The 20,417-nt window shown below is 39.0% G+C and overlaps 2 protein-coding genes across 2 annotated transcripts in view; one reads left to right on the top strand and one right to left on the bottom strand.

Annotated features, from left to right (window-relative positions):
• LOC121421533 overlaps positions 1–553 on the top strand; it is a 52,083-nt gene extending 51,530 nt beyond the window's left edge. The window contains exon 5 of the mRNA XM_041616275.1: positions 392–553. Coding sequence (XP_041472209.1) covers positions 392–501 — 110 coding nt within the window. The 3' untranslated portion in view covers positions 502–553. The remainder of the gene's footprint in view (positions 1–391) is intronic.
• A 694-nt stretch (positions 554–1,247) lies between these two features.
• Positions 1,248–2,588, bottom strand: LOC121421902. Its single transcript, XM_041616704.1, has one exon. It carries the CDS (start codon positions 2,586–2,588, stop codon positions 1,248–1,250), a length of 1,341 nt encoding a protein of 446 aa, XP_041472638.1.
• Positions 2,589–20,417: the final 17,829 nt, after the last annotated feature.

Consider the following 20,417-nt stretch of genomic DNA (forward strand, 5'->3'; position numbering starts at 1 on the left):
GTGAACTTCCACCAAAAAGATACATTACAGTCAACAACATCTTCAATAAACACCTTTATTGCATTGAAGTAACACCTGTGTGTACATGTATGTGTACAAAAAGACTGGGATTCTTTTTACTTGTTTTCCTGAAACCTTTCCTTAAAGGCTATGTGGTTGGCGTTTCATAAAGCAGTTCGTAAGTTACAAACAGCTTTATGAATAATTTTACAAACGACCGGAAAATTTTCTTAGGTGTTGAATTTACACCAAATTCACACTGGTGTAAACTGTTTGGTGTCCTCTCTGAACCCCCATGGTGATCTTCATCTGACACCAGAATGTGCACAGCAAAGTGTAGGATACTTTGAAGCTGTGTTGCTACTTTTTGGTTTCTGTTTTTTTCCACCAGGTTCGTTTGTAAACCGTCAGTCTAACTCACCGGTTAGAATGCTTGCTGTCAAGCCGAAGGAGCGGGAAATGTACGACAGCTCGCCAAACTACAGCCCTTTGCCAGGTTAGAGTTTCACCTATTGATAGTGATGATGAAAATGATGACGTTGATGGTGATGATGATAATGATGATTACAATAATGTTGTTGATGGTGAATTATGATGATGATGATGATGTTGTTGATGAGCATAATGAGGAGGAGGATTACAATCATGATGTTGATGGTGATCATGATTATGATTATGATGTTGCTATTCATGATGATGGTGGTGATGATGATGATGGTTTACTATCATGATGTTCATGCTGATTATAGTGTCTACATTCATGATTTTGATGACAATGATAGTGAAAATAATAGGTGATACTAATGTAATAGTATACAGATATTGACTGCCTAGAGGGGAAATATAACATTTGAGATCCTCGAGGGGAGTTATATTTTTGTCGAGGGATATTATATTTTTCCGAAGCGCGTAGCGCTGAGGAAAAATATAGTTCCCAAGACAAAAATATAACTACCCAAGGGAAATGAAATGTTATATTGTTCCCGAAGGATAAAGTCAATATCTGTTATATTACAATGACCTGTATAGATGCATATTACAAGATAGGTAGAAAATTGTACTGACTCACCAATATTGTAGTTCCAGTGCACTAGATGTTAAGAAATCCGAAAAAACGTGATAAAATATTTCCAAACACCAACAAGTTGAACATGCTAAAATTCCAACGCTTTAAAAGTAAACACAATGTTGAGTCTAGTCTCTATCTAGAATCTAGATGCCGCTGTAGTATCTAGGCCTAGTCAATGTTAGTTGTAAAAATTGACCGTACAATTGTAGAAATTGTACTGCCGCTTCTTGTCCAAGGCTAATTTGTTCGAGACAACATTTATTTGAGGTGAAGACTGAGACTGTGAACTTTGTGACGATGCATCTTCGGTGTTTGCTACTGGCACGAGAGCTGTAGGATTTTGTTCTGGTCCTGGACCTGGTCCTGGACTAGTAGGCCTAGTAGCAGTACTAGGTCTAGGAGTAGGATGAATGCGAGAAGTGGACGGTGCTGTAGGCCTCGTCTGTGTCGATGGACCAGCTGTTCCATCACCCATAGATGACAGGCATCTGCTCATGCATCTTTTTTTAGCTTCATCAACATAAGAGTAGTGTTTGATACTACTTTCCGACTTGTGTCCGGATACGGACATGATGTGTCTCGCTTCAAATCCACCAGCATCCAGGACGTGGATTGACGTTGCACGTAAGCAATGATTTGTGTACACCTTTGATGTGTTGGCTTCAAGTGATATTTTTTTCATTTTATCACCCAAAGTATTCTTGCCTGCGGGGGAATTATAATACCACACTTGTTGATTTCTTTCTACACCTATCTTCGGACGCTGAAAAAAATCATCACATGCAGGATTTAGATGAGAAACATACAGTTCAAAAGTTTCAACGGGACAGTCCGGCTTATGAGTTTGATACATCCTTCCTTGTTGACTTCGTGAGTCGTCCAGTGATTCTCCACGGTGATTTTTTGTTAATTTATCAGTGGCGAGGTAGACATATTTCTCATTTGTAGAATCCTTTACGACGACGAAATCTTTCTTGGAAAAATTCCGCAAGTTTTCTCTCCCACGGTTGCACAGATGCATCATAATGTCCATGAAAACTTTGTTTTGAAGTCCTCTCGGTGTGTTCACATCAGTTGCTGAAGATGATTTAATTTTCAAAAAATCATCTTTTGTGATCAGTTCCTTGTGATCAACAGATCCTTTTCCTTCCTTCTTCAGCTTTACAAGAACAGCATGAAACATGTCATTTGCTTCTCTGAATTCCGGGTCATTCACGACGTTGAATCCAAGTTTGCTGAAATGTCGCTGCAGTCCATATCGTAGCGTTATCATCGAACGTTTACTGTACAGTTCACCGTTTGATCTACGCACCTCCGCATAAAAAGATCGAAGAAAATTGCTCAGCTCAGCTGATGTGATTGTATCCTGAATTGTAAATCCTTTGTGTTCACAGTAAGCTTTGAGAACATTCTCCGCCAAAGTAATAACCCTTTTAGTTGAACGGGCATCTTTTTGATCAATGATTTCCTCCAATTGTTCCTCACCAAGCGATGCGAATCGACTCGCTGAAGCAGCCATTTTGACAAACAAAATTTTGTTTCTTTCAATTTCGCGCTGCGCGAATGCAGCCCGATTATATGCTCATGTGACGTCATACCTCGGAATATAACTGCGTTATATCACGAGGTATGACGTAATCACAGCGTTATATTCCGAGGTATGACGTATTTTACGTCATATTGGGAAAGATACCGATAATCATCCTTGTTACGATGGTCACGTGACGGTATGTTGACCAATCGCGCATAAGTATCTATATAGGTCATGTAATAGTGAGTATTACATCATGTTGATTGCGAAGGCGATGAATGATGATTGTAATTTTTCTGATTGCTGAGGTTGATTTCTTACAATCTTGTTGTTTAGTGATGGTGACGAAGGTAACCAAACAATATGGGCATGATTGTGATTATGATTAAATCACATTGATTGTGATTGAGATGATTACAATCATGTTGGTGGTTTAGGATGATTGCATTTGCTATGATGGTTTATGGTGTTGATTGCAATGGTGATGTTGATGGGCATGATTGTGATTATGAATATTTAAATCACATCGATGGTGATGAATACGATGATTACAATCGTGATGATGGCTTATGATGATTGCGTTTGCTATGATGGTTTATGATGATAATGATGGCAATCATGTTGATGGTTTATTACAATGATTGCAATCATGATGTTGATGGTTTATGATGGCAGTGAATGCAGTCACCGTTGTGGTGAGGACAAAAGTGATGGTCATGACAATGTTGATGAAGATATGCTGATGATGATTCTCCACATGATAATTTTAGCACAAGTACATGTAGTTTATTTGACAAGTTCAAGCCATTGGAAACAAATACTTTTCTTGAATCTGCAAGGAGGATGGTGTTGAGGGTACTTGAATTGCCTGAAGCAGGAAAGTGTGCCTAGTTAACGATTAATAAACTTTTTTTTATTTTGGATGGAAAAAGGAGTATCGGATACATCAATGAGTAGGAAAGATAAAGGTCAAGTGGGAAATGAAATGAGTTGGAGGGAGGAGTTGATGAGGAGTGGAAGGATTGGGATGGGACAGCGGATGAGAAGGAGGATGGCTTCTGAGGAGATTGGAGAGATGATGAGAGGAAGAGGAAGTGGTGGGTACAAGGAGGAAAGATTGTTTGAACAGGAAGAGACATGGAGGGGGGGGTGGCAGAAAATGACTTGAGGGAGAAAAGGGATAGAGAAAGGGAAAAAGGAATAGGATGACAGGATTAAAAGGGAGAGAGGATCTTATTGAAAGTTTTGTTTGATTTTCCCCTGTTCAAATCGATTTCTTGTCTGAGTAGACTTGGTCTTTGAATTCTACATTTCAAGTTCAACAGTATGGAATGATGGTTCCTCATGTTCAGGTCTTTCTCTCTAAAATACTGAAGGGCAAGCGTAGGGGGGGGGGTTGTAATAGCCAACTCTGAAACCATCCCATCACTTCATCCCGCATTATGCAGGTGTACGATACTTTTATGCCAAATCGCCAGCAGCATGCTAAATCCAGCTAATTCCGTGCATTTTCCTCGGATTGTCTCTGAGGCTCCTGTATTCCTCTTGCCTCGTTGCAGTCACGTCTGCCTCGTATCGCTCTCATCGGTCTACAAGGTGAAGTGCATTTGTACTTAAAACCTTCCTTCTGGCTGTGTAAATAGGACCCTTTCACACCGGAGGCCCGTTTCATACAGCACCCGGCCCCCAAAAAACAAACAATATTTTTCTAATTTCGGGGGCTACTTTTCACGACTGTACTGCCTCATTCTGCAACATTCCAGTTGTGAAGATTTCAAAATGAGTTCGGACAGAATCCAATGAAATGACCACCAAAGTGTCTGTTTGTATAAATAAAAAAAAACATGTGCCAAAGGATTCTGGAAGGAATTGTGTAATTGCTGAGAAATTAGAAAATAACATGGGATTCAAGCCAAGCGTCGGGCCGACAATCTAAAAGCAATAATAATACATTCTCCCATGTGCGCTTATCTATGTGAGTGATCTTCATTGTGAACATTTTTCAGCGTAGATTTCAAGATTTCACTAAGTACAGTTTAAGTGACTGTATCAGATCTAGATCCTGGATGATATAGTGACAATTAAGCCTGGTTTCACTGACTTTCTCGTGAAGTCAGTGTTTACTGCAACTACTTTCATTTATCTTTAATATACCAATAAATCAGGATTTTCCAGGGCTCCTTCTGTTTTTGAGTTTCCAGGGGCCGATTGCACGAAAGGGTCTTTGCAAGGACCGTCTTTCGTGTCGCCCATCTTTTATGATAAGCTGTATTCGGGGTATTTCCGAAATGTATGATAAACAAATAACATTCAATAGCTAGCATTTAAATCGATTTGTATACGATTTCATGATATATCACATCATTTTATAAACAAATATTTTGTTTCATTCAACGGATGAAGAAAATATGTTTGCAGGTAGTTTATTTAAAATGCGTTTCACATGGCGCATCATAATAAATGGGCGACACGAAAGACGGTTCTTGCAAAGACCCTTTCGTGCAATCGGCCCCAGGGCTCTTGTGAGTATTTCAGGGATGAAATTACCTCAAGCCCCCGTGTATTTTTTTCCCCTGTGCAGCTCGTATTATTGTGGTAGCTTTGCCATAATGGTACCTGCCAAACCTGCCATCATAAAGGGACCACTCAGTAGCGAAAGAAAATTAAGGCTTGTATAGATCTATAAATATATTAAAGAGAAATTCCAGTAGTTGCAGTAAATGCTGATTTCATGAGAAAGTCTGTAAAACCAGGCTTAATTGTCAGAAAATCATTGAGGATCTAGATCTGGTACAGTTGTAAACTGAACTTTGTGAAATCTTGAAATCTACGCTGAAAAACGTTCACACTGAAGATCACCAACACAGATAGGCACACGTGGGACAGTGTATTATTATTGCTGGAATAAAGACCCGACGGAAGTGACCGAATCCGCGCTTATTTTGCTTATTTCTCAACAATTACACAATTTCTCCCAGAATCCTTTGGCACATAATTTTTATTCATGCAAACAGACACTTGGGTGGTCATTATATTAGATTCTGTAAAAAGTTATTTTGAGATCGTTACCAAAACTGGAATTTATCTTTAATATGTCCATTTTTTTATATAGCACAGTTTTTATGTGCATATACTCAGCTGCGCTTTGATACCTGGTATCATAATATTAACCCGGCTGTAGCTGAGCCGCCATATTAATAGGCGCTAAAGCGTTCAAGGAATAAATCCTACCGGGTACCCATTCACCTCACCTGGGTCGAGTACGGCACAATGTGGATAAATTTCTTGCTGAAGGAAATTACGCCATGGCTGGGATTCAAACCCACGACCCTCTGTTTCAAAGTCCGAAGACTAATCCACTGGGCCATAACGCTCCATTGGAAGGAAAAAAGTTACCAGGAGCCCGTTTCATAAAGAGTTACAACTGTTGTAACTTTGCCATTATGACAGCTTCCATGGTAACGGCTCAGCAGCCAATCAAAGTCAAGGTTACCATGGTAGTTGCCATATTCATTATGACAACATTACTTGTAATGTGTTGTAACATCTGTTCGGTAACTCTTTTATGAAATGAGCACTGTATCCTACATAGCATTTTGCATTCTGTTGTGCCAATACACGTGTGCATTCTGTTGAAATTATTGCTTACATGTACATGTACTCATGTATGGCTTCTACATTGTTTTTCAACAAATTCCTGGCATATGTCACAATTCATACGTCATATTCTGACGAACAAGCCTTTCCTCCCGTAAACAGGATACAGGTATTTGCATTTAAATGATTTTATCAAAATATTCATACCTGGCCGACTGGCTCTCCATAAAGTCGATTGCTTTTGAGTTTGATCATCATGAAAATGTGCATGCACTTTCAAGAAGTATTTCAGGGAATCTGCCTGAGGTTTTATGCATTTTTAATAGTGAAGCCCTGATTTACAAACTATATTTGAAGTATTTTCATCGCCCCTGGCATGTAACTTGTTTTACAGTACAATGTACTTCAAACTGTTTTTTTATACAGTTAAAAAAGGAATTCAAGATTCCTCTTCCAAGAAAAGTCATTTTTCCTGCATGTAACAGATGAAATAAATAAGATTTTTGAAAGTGCCCTAATCACTTGTGCCCATTCATAAAAAATAAAAGGATGGTTGTCATGGTAAATTCACAAGGGAAAAAATATCTTTCTTTTGACACTGGTCAATAGCTATGGAGGTCCGTGGTAATTATTGTTTGCATGAGATCTCTGTTTTAAAGTGTGCTTGCAGGAAGAATGCATTGTCTTTTTATTTTATCTTGAACAGTAGTACAAAACATACTGCATACAAGTGATGCCCCAAGTCCCCAACTGATCCAGTTCCCCCAACCCCCCCCCCCCACGAGACTGCTGTGCAAACCCTTTTCTTCAGTATTAAGGGTCTGAATGTGCAGCCTATAATGCTCCTTGTACTGCAGGCCTGAAACTGCAGGTTTTGTGCTAGTCTTTGTGTGGAGACACACTTGTTGATCAAAGTTTCAATCAGGGTCTGTGCCTGCAGAATAGCCCATGCCCCACCCCCCCCCCCCCACCTTTACCACAGGAGGTGCTTTTATACCCACTTGATTACCAGAAAAACCCATACATTATGAAACAATATGACCACAAAATACCTAATTTTTTAATACTTTGGACTTTTAAGCCCACCTGAACCTAATGAAGGTCCTGTAGTGATTAATGAGCCAGAGCACATTATTCTTGCACTGCAAAGGATCATGTAGGCAGATGTATACAGTACACAGCCTCCCCCCCCCACATCCGAAGTTCTTGGAATTTTTACGTCCACACTAGTCTGCAGGCACAGACCCTGATTGAAACTTTGATCAACAGGTGGGTCTTCACAAAAGACTAACAAACGACTATAGCTTGCCAGAGGGCCTTCAGTATGCAAGTCATGGTAGGCTGTGTTATTCAGACCACTTTATAACTTGAGTGAATGGTTTGCATCTAGGAGACGACATGTACATTGCGTTCACACTGCACTTTAATATCCATGTGACCTTAGAGATATTCCTGTAAATAGTGCAAAAGCTACTAGTATTTGAAATTGTTCCCACATGCCATACATGTATCTTGTATTTTAGTTTATTATTGCCAGTTATTTGCAACTTTCACACTCGCATGCTGTGGTATTTGTGATCTTGGTCCAGTAACTTTAAGGCTTTATTAGCGATTGATTGAGGAGCTGATTTTACAATTAATCATACACATTAATGAATGCAATCAATCGCAGAAATCAGCCTTATGATCAATCGCTGAAGCTTTGTGCTACACGACCCTGGGTAGAATTCCCACTCTGAAAATACCAGTATTTTCTTTGATCTAGCGGGTATGAACACACATAGAGATGGCTCACTTGAGAATCGGTTTATCTGGGTAATATAAACAAGGACATCGTGTGCACTGTGCGGTTCTTTTGAATCCACAGTTTCGATTTCTCTTCCCATCGTCTAATTATCATGAAGTGTGGAAAGGGGTCTGTTTTGACAGCCTGACAAGATATCCTATTTAAACTCGGTGGAGGTAGAAAGACATGCTAATTTTGTATGCGCATCTTATTATTACAGTGCGTTTAATAAAGTGCTCTTCTACTCTGTTGCTTTCTCATCAGATTCTTTATCTCCATTTCTGTCATAGTCCTCATTACAATTTGTGAGATTGCAATAAGACTGCTTTGGATGGGCGCGTTCAGGCAAATTGTTCTAATCTGGAATAACAAACATAAATCATGAATCAAATATTAATGCACACTAGGCGGTTTCAGACCGCCTCGAAGTTCGCCAGTTCCAGGTATTCTCTGATCGGGAAATTTACCCCGATCAGAAATACCAGGTATTTTGGTAATGTGAAAGCAAACTACGCGTAATTTCCCCGAAAGAAAATACCCGCTAAATAGTAGGTACTTGGCGAAATTACGAGAACTTTCGTGGGGATTTTTCCAAGGTCGCAGGTATTTTGGCAATGTGAAAGCAAATTACGGGAACTTTTATCCCAGCGTGTCGTTGGGCGCGGCGGCGTGGGTGGCTGCTGGGCTAGAGATTTTGAATCTCCCGCCTTGCCTGCTTATCAGACCACACTGCGCATGCTCGTAACTTCGGGAACTTATCCCGAAGGATGTGTTTCGGGGCGGTGTGAATGCAGGAATAATCAACGGGTATTTTTTAACCTTAAAAAGTTCTCGTAATTTAACGGGGATTCTTGTGATCAGGCGGTTTGAAACCACCTACTGTGTGTTTGCATTGCTGAGGATAATTCCTTCCCCTCAAGTCCTCCAATCTTACCTCTCCCAGAGGGCACTTCCTCTCCTCTCTGGTTCATTGGGTTTGAGAAGAGACATTGGAGGGGAGAGCAATCTCAAGCCCATATTTGATAGGGTGCAGCTGAGTTGCACAAACAAGTGGAACAGGGCCTGGCGTATCGAGGCGTTATAGCTTTGAAATGACCCACCATAGAACCAAATACATGTCCATGTACACAATTTGAATATTAAAATATTTGACCAAAAGCTCAGGCCCTGAGAGTCTGTGACCGACAACTGTGAATGGTCTGCAATAAAAGTATACATGTAAGGTCAGAGAACTCTCTTCCAATACTTGATTTAAATCCATTGACTTTGGTAGAGCACTCAAGTTTTTTTTTCCATCAGAGTTGATTCTTCCTTTTTAAGCTCTCGCTTGAACACAACCCGGCCCTGTTGATGAAATCAAATAGTGGTAAAAGATATGCTTCTCCAGCCAAGTTCTGCAACCATGTTTAAAGTAGGCCCTATTTATCAGTAGGAGAATCTATAGAATCAATTGTTTCCCCCCATCTTTAGCTATCTCTCCTTTTAGAAACGGGTCTGTTTCCAGAGACTAGAACGGTTTTATGAGCAGAATGGAAGATGAGCTGTAAGTTGTCTCTTTGCAAATAGGCACCTCCCTCAGCTTTCCCTCTCTCTTCCCCGATATCATCACCATCATCGGCCTGCTCACTTGCTGCTCAGTGGAGCCATCGAAGTCCTCGAAGTAGCCGGCACAGCCCAGCTGTTGAGATTGAAAGTGGTTTTTCAAGCAGGATCGAGCACCATCTGAAAACTACTGAGTGACCAGTGTATTTGAAAGCACAATATTTATTTTCTTGTGTTTTATAAAGGAGGAACGATCTAGATTTCGTCTCTTTCTGCGATCCGTGCAGTTGGAGAAAAGTTTTTGTGCGTACCAGCGGTGACGTCCGTGTGAAGTGATTTCGTGTTGGTGGTTTTGTGTTGAGGACAAAGAGCCATCACTTTCTTGTTTTGTAATTATTACCAAGGGTTTTTACGGAGCTCAAAGGATGCCGGTGTTTTGAAAAATATCCTCAAGTTATTTAATGGTTTTAGTTCTTTGGAAGATCGAAGTATACTAGTACACGTACATGATATATCCGCACTTTGTTTGATAATTAGGAATACAGAGCGTACTGGATGTCATTGATGAGATGTCATTGTGAGAAGAAAAGATCTTCCTCTTTTATAAAAGATGATCCCAATTTCTTCTTTTACTTCCACGTTGTTGTCATTTGGAATATACTGTGGAGGATATAGGAATTCATTTAATTCCAGAGGAGGTTATCTTCTTGTTTTTACTTTTCTTTCTTCATTACATGCCAGTGTGGAAAGAAAAGTTCTTCCTCTTTTTAAGAAGCTGATCCTCGACATATTTTCTTCATTCCTTTCCATATTTTATTATTTAGAAATGAAGGTCTTTGATGGGATTGTGAAAGTGAGGTTTGCTCCCTGTTTTAGGAAGATTGTTCTCAAATTTTCTGTTATTAATTTTTTTCAAATTATATGTATGTACGTGCAGGAGAGACAGTGACATCGGTGTTAAAAGAAAATCTTATTCCTAATATAAAGATGATCCTCTTGTATTCTTCAATTTTCCACACTTATATGACACTGTACACATGCAGAAGAGATATTAATATCAGTGAAATTTTCTTCCTCTTTTATTCAGAATAGATTCTCACGTTTTCTTCTGTTATTTCCAACTTTGAGTGTTTGGAATACACAGAATGACGCATTGATTGAAAAGGGGTTTTCTTTCCATTTTGAGAAGATTATTACCATTCCTTCTGGATTTGTCCACGTTGTATATGCATGTAGTGGGGAAGGCAGTATTGCCATTGTGAAAAGAAACTTTCTTCCTCTTTAGAAGAAAGATGGCTGTCATCATTTATTCTAATATTTCCACATTGTTATTATTTGGAATATATATCAAGCAGAAGTTAGGCAGCGGTGTGATTGTTATCATTTCCCTTCTTGTGCATGCTAGGAAGCTCATTAATAATTTTCCATATTCTGCCATTTGAAATATCACAGCACCTCAATTCATCGCTTCTTTTTTCAGGATGAGAATTCTTTCTTCTCATTCACTCCACAGTCTGCTAATTTGGTAATAACAGAGCCATGGAGATGCAATAGGCGGTGCTGCACCAGCCCGAGTTTGCCCAATCTCGAGATTTTAGCCCGATCGGCCCTCTGCGCGATTAATCTCGAGATTCAAGAAACCCCTTCTCCACCATCGCAAGAAGAGCGATTCCTACATGTACTCGAGCGAGGGTATTGTTATACGGCATGAATAAATGATCCTGAGTGCGTCTGCACCTGCGAATTAGCGGGATAATTTGTAAAATAGTGCGCTATGTTTTCCCAAGTTGACTTGGGATTGCAATCTCGAGATTATTCCAACGAACTAGTGCGATAATTGCGTCTCCATTACAAATAATCTTGAGATTGTTCAGGTCGGGATAATTTGCCGGATCAGAAATAGCGCGCTAATTTGAAAACTTGGGCTGGTGCAAACGGCCCTCATGATGTTGTGTGGTTTTTCTTCTTGTTTAGGATTGGGAGTCCTACGACCCGCTACCATTTCATTTTCTTTCTTTTTCCACATCAGTTGATTTGGATCATACAGTAGTACTACTGTATTCAGGAAGATGAAATGTAATGTAAGGTTTGCTTCTTTAAAATTTGATTTGAGGCTAATTCATTTCATTTTAATTGTTGTGGAAGAGAGGATTAGTCTCCAGACTATGAACCACAAGGTCTTGGGTTGGATTCCCAATGCAGCACTCGCATAATTTGGCAAGGCGTTTATAGAACATTTGCCGTTCTCCACCCAGGAGTAGTAAATGGGTACGCGGTAGGAAGAAATTCCTGTAATGCTCAAGCGCCCGATCAAGGTAGCCATACTGCAAGGCCCGCTGGGAAAAGGGACTAGCCTTGGTAACATGTGACATTATTATTATTATGAAATTGTCTACATGTAGGCCAATACCTTTATAGTTCCAATGGATTTGGGGTATTGAAATTAATAGTTATTCCAAGGTTTTGTTAAAACTTCAATATTGTACCTCACTCATGCTGATGTCTATTTATGGCAGCATAGAGAATCTGAAACTGATTGATTATTGAGTTATAACCTGAAAAAACATCAGGTGGTACTACAATATGCCAGATTGTGTGGCGAGGGAGGAGTCGGAGCACTGCACCAAACATGGTAGGCCTATTGTTTAAAACCTTTTTATGGTGTTTTAACACATTGTGCTTGACTTCTGTTATATAACTTCTAATATGGAATTTTAACACTGACTGGTGTTATTTTTTATACTGGACTCGTGTAATTATATGATAACTGGGGCAGGTGCAAATGGGTGTTTCCTCAGGCAAATACATCTCCATTGATTTTAATACAGGAATGCATAATAGGATTTTCATCATCCTGAAGGTAAAAACATGTAGACATTAGTCATAATGGCCCGTATTCTGAAGTTGGGTTTAACTTAAACTCAGGTTTAAAGTTGTGGTTTAAGTATGGACAGCCAAATGTTACAATAGAGATATCATACTTCAGCTCATTTGGCTCTCAAATCATTCATAATTGTCTAGAAATAGATGATTGTCTTCACCATCGATGAATCAGGAAAGAGCACAGTAAACATAAGAAACATACAACGTAATAAAAATGTTGATACCTTTGGCTTCCCATACTTAAACCACAACTTTAAACCCGAGTTTAAGTTAAACCCGACCTCACAATAGGGGCCGGTGCGTTTTAAACTTTGGTTGGCTTATGTGCTATAGCATAAATTTCAATTCAATGAGGATCGGTTAAATTCAGCCCTATTGAAAGGCAATTCAAATTTTAGAGAAGAAGAAGGAAAGTCTGCATACATGTTGGTTTAATACTTGTACACAACTGCATTTTTAACTATGATTATGAAGTATATTGTAATAATAATAGCCAATTTTTATATAGCGCTTTTTCCAGAATGGCTCAAAGCACGTTGCAGCTTATTATTACCCCAGTCATTGGATTCATTTCAATCCCGCACAAAAAGTGCACAATTTCCACTCCCTGGGGAGCATTTCTTGCATTCATCGCTGCCTCATTAATATATAACATGCATTGTATTGTCACTTCTCTTCTTCTTTAAAACAGAAGAGGCAGGGGAAATGTCTTTTGAATAATCCATTCTTTTTCAATCATCTGACTTTTTAATGAAAAAGCTCATTCCTTATTTCGCTCTTAGCCTTCCCTTTCTTTTTCTTTTTAATACTGTTTTCAGTACTGTTTTACTGGTTTGCATATAAAGCTGTCTTCCAGATAGCATATGGCATTCATGCTGAGCTGATAATTAATCTTCTCTATAAAGCCTTGTTCAGATGTGGTGCTGCCCAGCCTATAAATCTAAAGCAGATGCTGCAGGCATATATGTGCTGTTCGGCTGAAACGCTTGGAATACGTCTGATGTAGTGAGACTACATGTACTATTTTGTCTGCCTTTGTTCTTTTTTTTTTCTTTGCTATTGACGAATGTCTGGTGGCGGATTTTCCTTTGAAAAATCTTGACCAAATCTTCAAAGCTGGTATTAAAAAGAGAAAACAACTGGACAAAATGGTATAGGTAGGGGATGCTTCACAAGATCGCACCCACGATTCGTAGTCTTGCCACTTCAGACGTATCGCTTACGTTAGTAGTTAGTAGACAAACCTACCGGTTCAGCTATAAGTATGACATGTACATGTAGCTTTCGGCAGGATTTTTCAGGCTTGGTGCTACCAAGGTTAGCATCCAAGTTTGCAATATTTAAAATAGCAAATCTGACCATCTTGACAGACCTTTCGATGAAAAATGTTTTACTTATGTAGGGCGTGGTTTTTGCCTATAAAGACTGCTGCGGCACATGTTCGTTTGGATTAGCCAGTAGTTAACTGGGGGTGTTTAAGAATTAAAAACATACTAAAAGTTTGATGTAATGACTGTCAATCTCTCATCCCTCACAACACATACACACTGAAACTAAACTGAAATGAAGAAACATAAGTGTAACTAAAATTAATGTTTAAATTATCATCATTTAATTAAATTGTTTAACTAAATATCAACTAAATGTTAACCCTATCGTCCCTAGCCTTAAGCCACATCTACATTGTAATGTACTTGCCCATTGCAATGGCCAACACTCTCTCCTCCACCACCATTTGAATAGACGAAGCTCAAAAACAATACCGCACTACATTTTGATATGTCTCCTTCCCAAACGACAAATCTGAACTGCCAACAACTACCAAAAAGCATGAGGTCCATGCCCCAACCCTGATATCCCATAATAATTTCTTTGTTTTTCACTGCAACCATCCCATAATAAGGATACAAGAGAGGGAGAGAGAGGGGGAGAGGGAGAAAAGAGAGGAGAGGGGTAAGGAAGAAAGTGGTCATTGTGCATTAATGCACTACACTGATAGATTTATGGTCCAAGTGAGCAATAAAGATCCTTGATCAAAGACCAGAGGCCTTGGAATGGACATGAATGAAAACTAGTAATTTTGAAGATATATAGTATAATAATTATGAAATGAAAAAAATGCAGAATTACCCCAAAATTCTCAAGCTTACACCCTTCCCTGCTAAGTTGAGTCATGACTCCCACTGTCATGACAATATTGTTAAATGTATTTTTTTTCTATCAATTAAACCAAAATCTAAATCCCAATCTACGTTAAACTTTAAACAATTACAAACTGCAAATTATCATATGGATGTAACAAAAATAATAACATAAAACAGTCAACAGAAGCGATAAATTAAATTTCAACCATACAGTAACCATCAATTGATAAGAAAATAAATCCAATCAAAAAGAGTCCATAGCAAATTGCAGCCTTCTATGTAAAGACCAATTAATAGATATCCAGTTTTTGAATCAGCAGTTATCAGTTCTTTATTCAATCTGAAATATTCCTTCCAGTCCTAATCCAGATCTTGATCCTTAGTCCCAGTTCTGAAGTTGGTTCCCACTCTGATGATGAAACTCCCAAGTAAATACGTTGACTTCCAGTATATTATGATCAGTTGATCACAAACAATTCCAACAATTGTTCAAATGTAATATATTGTAATGGTAAAGGTATAGTAGATGTGGCTTCGATTAAATAGTTTAACGTTTATCGTCCAGTCTGCCTTTGATAAATGTCCACACAGAACTGTGCTGTATCCCCACAAAAGCAGGTATCAATTCTCAAGCACTCTAGTTCTGTGCATGTAGACACCACCATCAACAGAACAAAGACAAAAATTACACAAATCTAAATCACTAATCCAATGCTATTTATCACTAATTACTTTATTCTTATATATCTATTACTTAACCTTATTCTTCAGTGGTATAAAACTATTGTAAACAACGCCGATGACAATTTATACTTAATCCTTTCTGAAAATACTAGAACATTTCTTTTTTTAATATGGTCTAGCTGATAATGTAATGTTTCTCAAAAATCCTTGTATTGCAATAAATGACTTTTTAAAAAAGATAATAAAACTGGGAACATCCACATCCCAGTAACCACACAAAAAACACAGAGACTCACAAGGTCTCTACCCTGCCAATAAAACATGAACAAACACTTCTATACAGCCTATGTAGCAGCGTTACGCTACAGCACATCCTCAAAGTGCATACACTACAATTCTTGACTGCCTCGTACGAGTTCAGTGAGTGCTTGATCATCTCCAAACCGAATATTACATCCATTACGTCATGGACCAAGAGGCATATGCCTTCAAAACGGCGGAATAAGAGTCAGTTCAATTGACAGAAAACCGTATTCTCAAATAAATAACAAAAACTCTAATCTACTTCTATATCATCTACTTCCCAGCTGTCTACTCAGCCGTCTACCAGGCAATCTACAACCTGCGAGCAACTTCTGTCTGCTCAAATTCATGTGTGCCGATTGGGCTACCCACATGGTACACAGGTGTTCTTTGCCATAACCAAAATATCAATAATAATAAAGTATACAAGTCATGTTCATTGCAATACAAAAATTTGAACTTGAAAAATTCTGCGAAACCTAGCTTCACAACTAAGGTATAAAATAACTGCACGAAAATTATTGATGCTGTCTACAAGACGAAATCACAACCCCCAGCAACTAACATGACTAATCCCACCGCTGCCACCATTTTGTAGGGCGTGGTTTTTGCCTATAAAGACTGCTGCGGCGCATGTTCGTTTGGATTAGCCAGTAGTTAACTGGGGGTGTTTAAGAATTAAAAACATACTAAAAGTTTGATGTAATGACTGTCATCTCTCATCCCTCACAACACATACACACTGAAACTAAACTGAAATGAAGAAACATAAGTGTAACTAAAATTAATGTTTAAATTATCATCATTTAATTAAATTGTTTAACTAAATATCAACTAAATGTTAACCCTATCGTCCCTAGCCTTAAGCCACATCTACATTGTAATGTACTTGCCCATTGCAATGGCCAACACTCTCTCCTCCACCACCATTTGAATAGACGAAGCTCAAAAACAATACCGCACTACATTTTGATATGTCTCCTTCCCAAACGACAAATCTGAACTGCCAACAACTACCAAAAAGCATGAGGTCCATGCCCCAACCCTGATATCCCATAATAATTTCTTTGTTTTTCACTGCATCCATCCCATAATAAGGATACAAGAGAGGGAGAGAGAGGGGGAGAGGGAGAAAAGAGAGGAGAGGGGTAAGGAAGAAAGTGGTCATTGTGCATTAATGCACTACACTGATAGATTTATGGTCCAAGTGAGCAATAAAGATCCTTGATCAAAGACCAGAGGCCTTGGAATGGACATGAATGAAAACTAGTAATTTTAGGGCCGTCTGCACCATCCCGAGTTTTCAAATTAGCGCGCTATTTCTGATCCGGCAAATTATCCCGATCTGAAAAATCTCGAGATTGTTTGTAATGCAGACGCAATTATCGCGCTAGTTCGTAGGATTAATCTCGAGATTGCAATCCCAAGTCAACTCGGGTTTATTTGCAAAATATTCGGGTTTGGACTCGGGTTAATTTATTCATGACCTTCAGTCCATAATGCAATTCGCGTTCCATTTCCGCCTTGGTCAAAACATATTTAAACACATCGCGATTGTACCGAACGCATGCGAAAGTCAACTTTATCGCGAATAGCGTTCATCAATTCCCCAATCAGCAACGATGGTGTCCAGCCCCCCCCCCCCGTGAATGGATTTTGGGAGAGACCAGACCGATGGGGGAGGCGCTCATTATCGACGATGGTCATAGTCAATAACAATACTGTCATCTTATTCCTTCGCAAAATGTGAGCAAATAGCATTTCTTTCCTCCTCTGTCTCTCTCCCCCTCTGTCGTTGCCTCCTCCGCCATCATATTAAAACTCGCTTATAATTATAGCGCGGCTGAGCTGAGAGGATTGTTGCATAACAGAGTACATGTACTTGATTGCATATCGCGGGAAGTCATTCAAAAGCGCGGGCCGTTGAAACTCCAAGATCGAAAGCGCGCATGCTTGGAATATCGGGCTTGTTGCCTCGCTCGAGCAAAAATCGCTCTTCGTGCGATGGTGGAGACGGGGTTTCTTGAATCTCGAGATTAATCGCGAAGAGGGCTGATCGGGCTAAAATCTCGAGATTGAGCAAACTCGGGATGGTGCAGCACCGCCTACTGAAGATATATAGTATAATAATTATGAAATGAAAAAAATGCAGAATTACCCCAAAATTCTCAAGCTTACACTTATACTCAGTATTAGTGACAAGTGTGTGTATCAGGAGAAAAAATTCATACTTCTTTATGCAGACATCATAAATTTGCTTTAAACTGTAATAAAGATTTCATTGGTGCACAGCCTTCTGCAGTCTCTGTCCGTTAAAGCAAAGCTTAGCAATCACACTGGATCACATTTTGTATGATTGAATGCATTGACTAAAATGCACCATCAATCATGAAAATCAAGCGTACAAATATAAATCGCTATAAACCATATTGTTACCTGGTTGCAATAGAATGTGCGCAACGGTTGCAGCATTTAATTTCCGTCTGATATGACATCAAATTTGTATCATGGAATGTTTTGCTGAGATTTGTTTGTGAGTGATTTTGTGTGATATATCTGAAACGGCCTTTAAAGGCATTTAATTCTTGATTTTGAAGACATGATGAACGATTCCCTTTCATTCATCATTGAATTTGCCTTCAGTATATACACGATGCTTATTCAACTCTAGATTGGTTTTATAATAACTACGTGTACATGTATTATGATAAGGAGCTCATTCAGGTTGAAATTATTAATTTTTCAAAATGATATCCTTGCATTGACATATCAGGGGCCGGTGGGGGGGGGGGGAGGTTAGTCTGCAGGTACAGACCCTGATTTAGACTTTTATCAACAAGTGAGTCTTCACACCAGACTAGCACAACTTGATTTTTCAATATCAGGCCTTTAGTACACAAGTCATTGTAGGCTATGCATTCAGACCCTTTAACTCAAGTGAAAGGGAGTAGGGGGGGGGTAGGCAGTAGAGGGCAGGGTTTTTTTTTTTACAATAAAGCAAATCATTACCATGCCTTAAAATGCATATTTTTGTGCCATCCTCTGTTGAGGGGATAGGAAGAGGACTCGGGCCGAGGCCAAGGCCGGCCCAAAGTGGCCATGAGGTCGGCCTCGATCACATCCCTTGTCAGAACGGTTCCATTCGGCGCCGGACTATGTGAACAGGGTGGTCTTGTTCAGACAAAGGTCAGGCTTGTTTGTTTCAAGCTGTATATATTGCACCATATTTCATTCACTCTGTCAATAATGTCATCAGATAAGAGATAGAAATGTATGAATCTGATTGCACTATGTGACCTTGCTGTGTGAGTTTGTAGATTATAATCTACTTTTTATTGGTCTGTTTAAGGGTGTGTTTATGCTTCCATTGCGAGGACAGAATCAGTGATTTCAAACGTCGATTCAAAACGCCGATCGTAAACGTGGTTCTGGGAGTGCTGTTTATGCTTAACTTTTCAGAGCAAATCATGATCTCCAGCTGGCTTCGCATCGTAAAGCGAGGTAAAATTGGGCGCGCCTTTTTTTCGAAAGTTTTTTTTCCGATTGTTGTTATTACGTGGAGATAACATGGAGCAATACGACTGTATTTGCCCACGGATTTTCATCTCACCGGAAGCATGTATCAAATGACGTCATTTAAACACGTTTACGATCGTGGTTCTGTTTATACTTCCCCAGAAAGCCTGATTCTGGTCAAACGACGTTTACAAACGCACCTTTTTGTGAGTTTACGATCGGTGTTTTGAAACAGCGTTTAAATGAAAGTAAGCATGGACGCAACCGTGTTTTGGACTAATCACGTTTGGAAACGCTGATTCTGGCCTGAAAAGTGGAAGCATAAACAAAGCCTTAGAGATAAAACGGTTTTGAGAATCACCAATATTAAAAAGCATTAATGTTTACACATGAATGTCTGTATAATGCTGTATAATTGGAATATTGGATCATTTGGATGGCCTTGAGTGGGATGCGAAAAAATTGTTCTTCAGCGAGTAACACTATTTCTATGCATCCCACGAAAATTGATCATCCAATATTATTTTTATTATTTAGAATTAGATATCCCCATAAATTCGTTGTACGCACCACGAACCGTCCTCTCTGAAATAGATACAGTGCGCTATCGTGCCTCGCGATTTCACCACGACCCTTCCGCTCTGTTACGATGCCCACTGTAGCGTAAATAATTTACTTCAAGAAAATATAAAGATACAGGATAGATCTTTGGAAACTGAACTTTCAAACGAAGACACCAGTAAATAATTTGCTCTCCTTGCAGGAGCACTTATAATTGCTGGTTTTAAAAAAGCTTTTCTTTAAATGCGTTTTCTGCAAAATTAACTTTCGCATTGAAGTGTGCAGAGAGGACGGTTCGTGATGCGTGCGACGAATTAGTAAAGCAAAAAAAAGAAAGTGTTTTACTAGCATTTATGGCAATCCTGTAAATCACAAGCACGGCGTCTGAGTATTGTCATTTTTAAAAAGAAATCTCTGTAAAAATGCGCTAGCGTATAGTGCAAGCGCATTTGAATTCAATAAATTGATGCGATCTCGCTCCGCTCCTTTTACCACACCTCCTGGCAACTCCTAGGCAATTCAATTTTATTGTGTCGTAACAATAGCTTCATGCATACAATTATGTATTAACCAATCTTGTGGGCGGGGCAAAATATTCATTTCGTCCAATATTTTATGGTTTTCATAGGCATGCACATTAAAAATCAGTTTAAATATATTGTCTCTTTAAAACAACCTTGCAAGACGTCAAAAATATCTGCGCCTCTAAAACCCTACATTTAAATGATAATAATGAATATGTGTAAATTCTCAGAAATTTCATGGATTTGAAATTAATCCAGTTCGGAATGGATTTTAAAT

This window comes from Lytechinus variegatus, chromosome 9 (assembly GCF_018143015.1).
Source record: "Lytechinus variegatus isolate NC3 chromosome 9, Lvar_3.0, whole genome shotgun sequence".
Taxonomy (NCBI): domain Eukaryota; kingdom Metazoa; phylum Echinodermata; class Echinoidea; order Temnopleuroida; family Toxopneustidae; genus Lytechinus; species Lytechinus variegatus.

Coding starts and splice junctions, on each gene's coding strand:
- LOC121421902 (XM_041616704.1), bottom strand. CDS start 2,588: ATGGCTGCTTCAGCGAGTCGATTCGCATCGCTTGGTGAGGAACAATTG.